The sequence below is a fragment of the Octopus sinensis genome, linkage group LG20 (genome assembly GCF_006345805.1).
Source record: "Octopus sinensis linkage group LG20, ASM634580v1, whole genome shotgun sequence".
Classification (NCBI taxonomy): Eukaryota; Metazoa; Mollusca; class Cephalopoda; order Octopoda; family Octopodidae; genus Octopus; species Octopus sinensis.
This window is the reverse complement of record NC_043016.1, coordinates 10,816,327-10,828,391: the sequence shown is the minus strand read 5'-3', so window position 1 is coordinate 10,828,391 and position 12,065 is coordinate 10,816,327. Positions and strand designations below refer to the sequence as shown.

General features: G+C 40.2%; 1 protein-coding gene across 1 annotated transcript in view; it reads left to right on the top strand.

Annotated features, from left to right (window-relative positions):
* LOC115222571 (centrosomal protein of 104 kDa-like) overlaps nucleotides 1-12,065 on the top strand; it is a 185,608-nt gene that overhangs the window by 83,506 nt on the left and 90,037 nt on the right. Inside the window, exon 15 of the mRNA XM_029792847.2 lies at nucleotides 4,086-4,158. Coding sequence (XP_029648707.2) covers nucleotides 4,086-4,158 — 73 coding nt within the window. The remainder of the gene's footprint in view (nucleotides 1-4,085; nucleotides 4,159-12,065) is intronic.

Genomic DNA, 12,065 nt, shown 5'->3' with positions numbered 1-12,065 from the left:
GATCCTGTGTAAGACAGTTTGGTATTCTCTGTAAATGCAAAAAAATTTCTTTCAGTTTACAACTACTAAATTCTCATAAAGCTTTGATCAATCCAGGTATATAGCAGAAGGTAAAGTGCAGAGGGCATAACCCTGAAGCCAACTGGTTAAGACATAAACTTCGTAAACACCCTACATGAACATGTATGTATATATGTACGTACATATGTATGCATGTACTCATGTATGTATGTATGTACTCATGTATGTATATATGTATGCATGCTTGTATGTATGTCAGTCAACCTGACAAACAATTATTCTCTCTCATTCCATTTATATATACTCATGTATAAATTCATGTATGTGTGTGTATGTATAAATATCTCATATATATATATCATCATCATCGTTTAACGTCCGTTTTCCGCGCTAGCACCGGTTGGACGGTTCGACCGGGGTCTGGGAAGCCAGGAGCTGCACCAGGCTCCAGTCTGATCTGGCAGTGTTTCTACAGCTGGATGCCCTTCCTAACGCCAACCACTCCGCGAGTGTAGTGGGTGCTTTTTACGTGCCAGGGGAGTCTGGCATCGGCCACGATCAGTTGGTGCTTTTAATGTGCTACCGGCACAGAAGCCAGACAAGGCGGCACTGGCATATATATATATGACAAATTTGAACCTGTAAATGCTTTTCACTGCAATTTATCAAGTAGAAAAATTCTCAACCAGTGTGTGCTTATCCCTAAATAATATATACTTGTTGGATCTGTGGAAATTCCACAGAATGAGAAACATGAAAGAAAGGATGATATGCATTTTTATAGCATTCATTGTTTAGCTTTCTTTACATATTCTTCACGTTCATCTACATTCTTTTCCTTATGTTTCCTTCAGTGTTGTCTTTTACCTCATTTTATTATATCTTTTTGCTGTTCCTCTCTGATCTGTGTTCTATGTCTGTGCATCCTTTCTCGGGCAGCTTGCAACCCTGTTTCTTGTGAAATTAACCCTTATAAACAAATTAACCTTTATAAACAAATATCAATTAACCCATATTCTGTTGTGTCTGGGGGGAGTCATTTTCTTTTGTGCCTTATAATTTAGCCCTTTAGCATTTAAACCGGCCATATCCGGCCAAAAGTATTCTGCTTGTTTTATGTTCAAATTGGCCATATCTGGTCTCTCACACCAACCCTACAATATTGTTTTAAAAATTAACAGCTACCTCATCAAAATCTCATAACTACAAGATAATGCATGATTAGTTCAAAACAAAGTGGATGAAAAAACATTAATTTTGGCAGATTAATGTGAACACTAAAGGGTTAACACACTCACCGGTAAAATTTCCACTTATTTTTATTTTCCTGAAATCTTCGTTGCATCTTGCAACCTTTTCAATTCCTGGTAAGACAGCAGCAGGAGAAATACCTAGCCAAAGATAAGCCCCTGTACCTGGCTTTTGTTGACATGGAGAAAGCCTTCGACAGGGTCCCCTGATCCCTTATCTGGTGGTCAATGAGGAAACTAGGGATAGATGAATGGTTAGTGAGAGCTGTGCGAGCCATGTACAGAGACGCTGCTGGTAAGGTGAGGGTTGGCAACGAGTACAGTGAAGAATTCCGGGTAGAGGTTGGGGTCCACCAAGGTTCAGTCCTCAGTGCCTTCCTATTTATCATAGTCCTCCAGGCAATAATGGAGGAATTCACGACAGGATGCCCCTGGGAGCTCCTCTATGCTGATGACCTTGCTCTAATTGCTGAGTCACTATCAGAACTGGAGGAGAAGTTTCAGGTGTGGAAGCAAGGATTAGAATCGAAGGGCCTTAGAATCAACCGAGCCAAAACCAAAGTCCTAATAAGTAGGAAGGTAGACCAATCACAAACGACTTCAGGTAGATGGCCCTGCTCGATCTGTAAAGGGTGTAGGTAGAAGTAGAAAAACTATAAGGTGCACCAAGTGTAAGCTATGGACACATAAGAGGTGCAGCAATGTCAAAGGAAGGCTAACTAGGAAAATAGTTTTTGTCTGTGGCAGATGCTCAGGAGCAATAAACACTGGAAATGTGCAGAGACCAACTTCCACCACGTTCCAGGGAGACAAACTAGAAGTAGTTGATAGCTTCCGCTACCTAGGTGACCAAGTCAGTTGCGGGGGTGGGGGTGCTGAAAGTGTAACTGCTAGAGTAAGAATAGCCTGGGCAAAGTTCAGAGAGCTCTTACCCCTGCTGGTGACAAAAGGCCTCTCGCTCAGAGTAAAAGGCAGACTGTATGATGCATGTGTACGTACAGCCATGCTACATGGTAGTGAAACATGGGCCGTGACTGCTGAGGATATGCGTAAGCTCGCAAGAAATGAAGCCAGTATTGCTCCGATGGATGTGTAATGTCAATGTTCATAATCGACAGAGTGTAAGTACCTTGAGAGAAAAGTTGGACCTAAGAAGCATCAATTGTGGTGTGCAAGAGAGACGTTTGCGTGGTATGGTATGTGATGAGAATGGCTGAAGATAGTTGTGTGCAAAAGTGCCACACCCTAGCAGTTGAGGGAACCTGTGAAGAGGTGGGTAGACCCAGGAAAAGCTGGGACGAGGTGGTGAAGCACGACCTTCGCACTTTAGGTCTCACCAAGGAAATGACTAGAGACCGAGACCTATGGAAGTATGCTGTGCGTGAGAAGACCTGGCAAGACTAGTGAGACCATAACCCGTGGCCTCTACCTGGTATGTAGCCAGTCGACTTATACATACCTTTCCTTCTTGGGACACAAAACTCCACTTGTGAAGACCCGTTGAGGCAAGTGAAAATCAAAATCAAAATCAAAATCAAATCAGATATCAGAAAGCAGAACCAAAATCAATGTCAATCAACATCAATGGAAATTGCGGCTGTGATACCAGTGCTGGTGATAAGTAAGAGAACCATCCGATCGTGGCCATTGCCAGCGCCGCCCCGACTGGCCTCCGTGCCGGTGACACGTAAAAAGCACCATCCATTCGTGGCCATTGCCAGCGCCGCCCTATCTGGCCTCCATGCCGGTGACACGTAAAAAGCACCCACTACACTCGTGGAGTGGTTGGCGTTAGGAAGGGCATCCAGCCGTAGAAACACTGCCAGATCAGACTGGAGCCTGGTGCAGCCTTCTGGCTTCACAGCCGCTAAATGATGATGATGATGATATATTAATCCTTATATACAAATTAACCTTTATAAACAAATATCAATTAACCCTTATAAACAAATATCAATTAACCCATATATTAACCCTTATAAACAAATAGAAATCTTTTAAGCAAGCAGACAATAAATAATTGCACTTACGCATATGCTTTAAGTGATGATTGCTATAAAAAAAATTAATCCAATCAAAAAAATACCTTTCGCTATCAACACACACCACCACCACCACCACTATCTGCCCCTCTCTCAATATAACTGCCTCCCCGTCCATCTCTCCCTACCTTTCCCTTCAGCTAACTTTTAACCATTGTAATAAGTATTCCTTCCACACCCCACTACATATCGTTAATACTTCTCTCTCCCTCTCTTTCTCTTGTTCTTCACTTCTACCTTCAGCTAACCACATGACCATTTGCCCTAAGTGTATTAATATTAATCACCTTTCTCTTCTTCTTCTCTTCTTTCTTCACTCCTTCCTCTCTGTTTCTCACTCTTACTCCACCTTCTCTAACTAACTAATGGATAATGGACAAATGAAGAAGCAGACTATTATATAGATTGAGTTGAGATAAAAGAAGCTGCTCTTTCTTGTCAGTTTAGAGTTGTCTCTCTTGGTGTCTGGTGCTGAAGAGAACTAAAGAGTTTGAAATGTATCCATCAATCCAATAGAGAATGCTCTGATCTGACTATGGTGTTTCAATATCTTTTTATCTTAAGCAAGAATTTTTTTTACACCACAAACTACAGTGAAATGTCTTTTACAGGTTCAAATATCTGTCATACATATTTGAACTGGTCATAAATTTGTTTATTTTCTATCACTGATTTGTAGGCTTGCTTTTTTTAACAGACATGTGTATGTCTGTTGAAATGTTCAAAGACATACAATTCCTTTTAATATTACCAAATCATATTCTTATTTCAGGATTCCTCGACCTGACACAGTTAATTTTATCGAAAAGATTCTTCCAAGTTTGTTTCATAGAGCAGGTTACACAGTAAGTAAACTGGTTGTGTACATATTTTATTTTTTAACCAACATCTATTCATTCTTTAAAAAAAATATCATATACATACAAATATATATATGTGGAGGCGCAATGGCCTAGTGGTTAGGCCAGCGGACTCGCAGTTGCAGGATCGCGGTTTCGATTCCTAGACCGGGCGTTGTGAGTGTTTATTGAGCAAAAACACCTAAAGCTCCATGAGGCTCCGGCAGGGGGTGGTGATCCCTGCTGCACTCTTTCACCACTCTTTCTCCCACTCTTTCTTCTGTCGGCCTGCTCGCTTAGCCAGCGGGGTGGCGTCATTCGAAGGCTAAAACAATGCAAACGCATTGTGACCAGCGATGTGTAACTACATCTGATGGTCTGGTTGGTCACGTGATCACGTGATATATATATATATATGGTAGCTGCAAACTCATGTCCAAGTATTGTCATTGCCTAATCGAAAACCCCAACCATGCGAAGGCTACAACCAGCCAATTTTATGATAGGTAATTTTTTGCAAGTAATGTCTGTACATGATGTTTTTTATAGAAAGGAAGCAATTTGCACAGATCCAATCCCACTCTCTGAATATGGACAACATAAACTTGAAAAGAAGAACTAGTCTACATCATTGAATATTGTCAGTGTTGCAAATTTTCTCTGAGTTTCCCTCTCCCAGAGAGATGTTGTGACAACAACAGAGGAGCCTCCCCCCACTCCCAGTGGACCAACCACACACCTGGACACCAATCCAGGTATTTCCATGTTCCTGCACATACATACATGCATACATACATGCATACATACACATGTACACATACTGTTGGATGGCCATTGACTGCTCATGAGCTCTTCTGCCCTTTCATAGAATCTTTGGTGTTATGGGCGTGTTCACTGACCTCTCTCTCTCAACAATGCTCCACATGTAATAGTCAAATGGATTGAGATCTGGAAAATTAGGAGGCCAACTGTTAGGGATTATGTGATCATGAAATTTTTCAGCCATCCATTCCTGTGTTACTAGAGTCATGTGTAATAGTGTGGAGTCTTACTGAAACACATATGTCCTTCCATTGCATACACTGTCTATCCAGGGCTTAACAATTATTTCAAGGACATCAATGTAGATGGCTGAGTTAACTCTAAGGCCTTGTGGAAAGAGGTAAGGAGGCATCACATGTCCTTCATTACTGACAACCCCTAAAACCATAACAGTTGCAAGAAATTTTATATGCATAACACTTGGAACTTCAGAAGAGTCTGCACATAACCATCTGTCATTTCTTGTTAACTTTTTGATCTTGGTCGAAGTTTTTCTTGTTTGTGAAAAACCAAATCAAATCTTCTTCTGCTGGATTTTTCAGTTTATTTAAGAGCCTTTTAGATCTGATGTAGTGATTTTCTTTTGCTTTTTCTGACAGATTGACCTTTCCTCATCATGTAAGACTTATATCTGATGTCTTTGCGAATAACATTTCTGACTGTTCCTTCTGACACATGGAGATCTTTTGCAATTGACCTCATGGACTTTCTGGGATTGTAATCAATGGTCTGTTGAAGTTGCTGGGCAAATTCAGGTGTTTTAATGATTTCAGAGCGTTTAGAATGCTTTTTACGCTTTGATACTGGTGATATGTTTCCTAACGCCAATCGCTCCGAGAGTGTAGTGGGTGCTTTTACATGCCACTGGCACAAGGGCCAGTCAGGTGGTACTGGCAACAGCCATGCTCAAATGGTGTTTTTTATGTGCCACCTGCACAGGAGCCAGTCCAGAGGCACTGGCAACAACTTTGCTCGAAAGCTTCTTCACGTGCTACCGGCATTTTTAATAAATAAAATTTTTTATTAAAAGCAGCTCCAATAATGTAAACATTATTGGTCACACATACATAGTGTGTAAGCTTTGTTTACCTGCCAATTTGCTGCAGAATAGCACTCTGCTCGAATACTATATTAATATTACTCTCTCTTCATCTGTCTTTATGTTCTGAGTTTAAATTCCGTCGAGGTCGACTTCGCCTTTCATCCCTCCCCCAAAATTCTGGGTTTTGTGCCTAGAGTAAGAAAGAATATTATTCTTTGTTATCCTGTTCCACATAACATCTCATTAGTTAAGTAAGCAAAAACATTTGCAAAACTGACAAAAGTATTCTCATCACTCCCAATAAATAAATACACACTACTTTTGTTTGTATTGAACACTTGTCCTCTTGCTTGTAAACTTAAATGCACGCACACACACACATGGCTTGGCTCCCCATTGGTTATAACAGTGAGTGTTTCAGTTGAAATTAATGGCACCTTTTGAATTACTGGTACAGCTCATTTTTGCCAGCTGAGTGGACTGAAGCAACAGGAAATAAAGTGTCTTGCTCAAGGACACAACGCACCACCAGGAATTGAACTGATGACCTTACGACCACGAGCTGCATAACCCTAACCACTAAGCCATCTGCCTTTACTACACTCACGCATACACACATGCATACACATGTACACATACATGCATGCACAAACACATGTGCACACACACACACACACACACATATATTTACAGAGAGAGAGAGAGGGAGAGACAGAGAGAGAAAGAAGAGAGAAGAAAGAAAGAAGCAGAGAGAGAGAGAGTAAAGATTAAGTTATCTTGCTATGCAGATAGAGTTGGCCCGTCTTCTCTTTCCTTAGAATTTGAATTTCAAAATCGAAATCGATCAACATTAATGGTAATTGCAGCTGTGATACCAGTGCTGGTGGCACGTAAGCAAACTTTTCGAACGTGACTGTTGCCAGCGCCACACCAACGATCCTCCGTGCCGGTGGCACGTAAAAAGCACCATCCGACCGTGCCCGTTTGCCAGTCCCGTCTGGCACCTGTGCCGGTGGCACGTAAAAAGCACCCACTACACTCTCGGAGTGGTTGGCGTTAGGAAGGGCATCCAGCTGTAGAAACATTGTCAGATCAGATTGGACCCTGGTGCAGCCTTCTGGTTTGCCAGATCCCGGTTGAACCGTCCAACCAGTGCTAGCATGGAAAGCAGACGCTAAATGATGATGATGAGTATCCCTGTTTGTGGGTCATGGATATTTTAACCAAATTCTCTGCCCCATACAGCCAATGCTATTCAATTAACTATTTTAGAGGACATATTACAACCCCCCCCCAAAAAAAAAATTTGTTATGACTCTTCCATAATTTGGAGAATAATAGTTTCTGTGTCTGCTCCACCAAACTACACTGAAATACTCTCAAACACACATGCACACACGCTTGCATGCACATGCATGCATGCATGCATGCTTGTGCATACATGCATGCATGCACACAATCACGTGTATGCACACATATACACACACTCTCATGTACACACACACATGCACATACATATGCAAACATACACATACTCTTACATATACACACACTCACACACCTACACTCACATCACACACACAAACATACACACACACTCACACCATACACACATACATGCACACACACTCACACACCTAGCTCACACCACACACATACACACAAACTTACACACTCACACATATACACACATAGACACTTGCACACACCATACACATACACACACATAAACACTCACACACACACACTCACACCATACACACATACATGCACACACACTCACACACCTAGCTCACACCACACACATACACACAAACTTACACACTCACACATATACACACATAGACACTTGCACACACCATACACATACACACACATAAACACTCACACACACACACACACCATACACACATACATGCACATACACTCACACACCTAGCTCACACCACGCACATACACACACACACAAACTTACACACTCATGCATACTCACACACACACACACCATACCCGTACACACATATGTACACATACGCACACACATACATATGCACACATGCATGCACACACACACACACACACATATACAGAGAGAAAGAAAGAGCAAAGCACAGAAAGAGACAGATATTAAGTTATTTTGATCCTTGCTTGTGCTAGAGTCAGCTCATGCTATCTTTTCTTGACAAGGGACTGCTATGCTCCCCCCCACCCCACCCCATACACACCCTGTAAAAAAAAACCTGACAAAAAACTCCCCACTGAAATGCTCTCACACACGCATGTATGCTCACACATGCACACGCACACATATACAAGCATGCACACACGCACAGCAAGAGACAGATATTAAGTCATTTTGTTGAATGCACCATCGTCGTCATCATCATCATCATCATTGTCATCATCGTCATTGTCATCGTCGTCGTCATCATCATCATCACTGCCATCACCACCATCATAACATCACCACTCATCATCATCATCATCATCACCATCATTCTCTCTTTTCTTCCCAATGGATCACTATACCCCCATCCCCCCCCCACCATCACCACTGCTCGGCAAAAGAAAACAATAAAAAAAAAATCCTCCACAAAAATACTCTCACACACACGCATGCGCACCCACGCATATGCATGCACACGTGCACGCACGCACGCACGCACTCTCACATGCACGTCTTACGTAACAGTAGACGCAGCAGCAGCAGTGAACGCATTGTGACATCACTGGTGTGCGAATTCAGAACCTGCGTCTCTGCTTTAAACTGTATTGTTGTTGTTGTACTGATCGTTACACCGAGGCAACCTTACAACCACCTGTTTAGAAGAGAGCAGGCTTAGCATGAGAAGCTACACTGACATTCATACTTGTGTGACCTGTCAGAAGGGATCATCCATTCTCTCCACACAATATCAGGATATGGTATTCATCATCACCATCATTGTTCTTCATCATCGTCATCGTCGTCATCGTTGTTCATCATCCATCGTCGTCATCATGATCGCCATCATCATTGTTGTTGTCATCAACCACCATTGTAACACCACTTCCATCTTCATCATCATCATTTCCATCATCGCCACCACCTCACCATTGTCATCATCATTGTCATCGTCATTACCACCACAATTATCATTATTTTCATCGCCATTACAATCATCACCATCACCACCACCACCATCATAACATCACCACTGTCATCATCATCATCATCATCATCATCCTCATTATCACAATCATCGTCACCAGCACCAGCACCATCATCATCATCATTATCACCACTACCACCACCACCACCACCACTACAATCGTCATCATCATCATTTTATGCTTCCATTTTATTTATATTTGAAAAGTTTTCTCCATTTTTATTTTACTTGCAAAGTCCTTGATGATATCGTTAAAATTAATTTTATGTAAAACTATACTTAGTGGAGTTAAGGCATCCAGAATATTATTTTAGCAAGTTTAAAGTGATTTCTTTTGTGCTGTAAGCCATTTACCATTTCTGTGGTGCCCCTTTTTCTCTTAATGCCCTAAAAACATGCTTATTTTGCTTAATGGTCAATTCAGCACTGCATACATACATGGCTGCTCACATTCAGTACATGCATGCATTCTTAATGCAAACACCTCCTTTATCAACCAAGTGTCCTGCAGGAGATGAAGCCACGGTTAGAACAAAAATGAATGTCCTTGAGATTCACATACTTTTTCTTGTTGATAAGCAGTATCTGTGAACATCTATGCACAGAGTGTTGAGGGCAACTGAGGGAAACACACGCCAAAGCTCTTGCCAAGCAGGCCAGGGAAACCACAGGGCTTCAGAGACCCAATAGAAAGCCATACATGATTTTTGGTCCTTGCCTGGCTGTGTTATGAAAATCACATTTTTCCAATACTCTTCTCTATTTAATACCATGAACTCAAAATTTCTTCACCTCTCACCGCCACAAATCAAAGACAAAGCTTCAGTAAGATGGAGCAAACTCATAGCTTTTTGTCTTTTACTGCCAAAATAACAAATGGCTGAGTAAGCACAGTTAAAGAGACATTATTTCAGTTTTTGCAACAAGCAAGTCAGAAATGTGTGTAAATTTAGATAAACATACATCTTGATTTTCATTCAAGACCAATTCTTTTTTATCTCTTAAATAAGCCGTTAATGCCTGCAGAATCCAGACAGTATGAAAGTCAATCTCAATATCCTAAGTCTAGTTGCTAGTGTGTATGGGATAATTTATGTATGTATAATGTTTAGCCTTCCCGAAGATAAATATATAGTTAAATGGTCATGAATTTTGTTCCTGTTATAGCCGCACACAGCCAGCTTGATTCATGATACCAAGCAGCAACAGTGACTAACATGACGACTTTATCTTGAAATAAATAGTTAAATGGATGAATAGACAGACAGATGGAGAGAGGGAGGGATGGACGGATGGACGAACAGATATGTAGGTAGGTAGACAGATGCAGAGAGATAGATAGATATACAGATGAACAGGTAGGTAGGTAGGAAGATAGACAGACAGACAGACTGACAGATAGATTAGATAGATAGATAGATAGATAGATAGATAGATAAGTAGGTAGGTAGATAAATAGATAGATAGATAGATAGATAGATAGATAGATAGATAGATAGATGGATAGATAGATAGACAGATAGATAGGTAGGTAGGTAGGTAGGTAGGTAGGCAGGCAGGCAGACAGGTAGGCAGATAGACAGATAGATGGATGGATGGAGATAGGTAGATAGATAGATAGGTAAGTAGGTAGATAGATAGATAGATGGGTGGATAGATAGATGAACAGCTAGATAGGTAGGTAGGTAAATAAACAGATGCAGACAAACAGATGGACGTATAGGTAGGTAGAAAGATACACAGACAGATAGATAGATAGATAGATAGACAGGCAGATACATGAATACATACATAGATGTGTAGATTAGATAGATAGATCGACAGACAGACAGATAAATAGATAGACAGACAAATGGATGGATGAGTTAATAGACATATAAATAGATCGATGGATGGGTTGATAGACAGTCAGACAGATAGACGGATAAATAAACAGACAGACAGCTAAATAGATAGATGAATTGATGGATGGATGAATAGATAGATAGATAAATTGGTTGATAGATACATAGGCAGACTAATAAATAGGTAAACAAACAGACAGACAGATGAAAATTTAAGCTGTTTATCTTATCTCAACATTTCCCCCCCATTTCTGTCTTCTCTTTAGCTTTAGTTATTATTTTAATTTTTCTGCCCAAATTTGTCGTGTAATCATGTAATAATAATAATAATAATAATAATAATAATAATAATAATTAATAATTAATAATAATAATAATAATAAAAATTTTAAAAAAAGCATACAGACATCTATTGCCAAAAATATTTTAAAAATTACTATAGCGAAATGAAAACACTTGAAATGTTGTATTTTTAAGAAATGGGGGGAAAACAATATAGTTATTGTTAAAAAAAAATAATAATAATTGCTCTGAAAATAATGTCAATTATATGATAAATAATTACGTATTTAAATATATAATCTCTAATTGCTGAATAAAAGAAAAACATTCCAGGCTAATATATAAATATTCAATACATCTCTGGAGGTTTTCTCTGTCTTTGTACACGAACACTTATGTTCACACAAACACACACACACATATATATATACTGGGTTGGCAACTAAGTTCCCGCCATTTTTTAAAAGGTTTAATGAAAAACAACTAATTAATTAATAATGTATTCACCCTTGTTGTTTACAAACTCTTCTTAATATTCAACAAGCTTTTCAATACCTCGTTGGTAGAAATCACCTGATTTCGACTTGAAAAATTGATCCAACAAAGCTCTCAACTCTGCAACAGTATTGAATGAAACTCCACGCATAGCATCTGAAAGATATCAAAAGAGGTGGAAATCCATTGGTGCCAAATCAGGAGAGTACGGCAAGTGGGGCAGCATTTCCCAGCCATACGTTTGAATGGCTTCCTTGGTTATATTGGCGATATGAG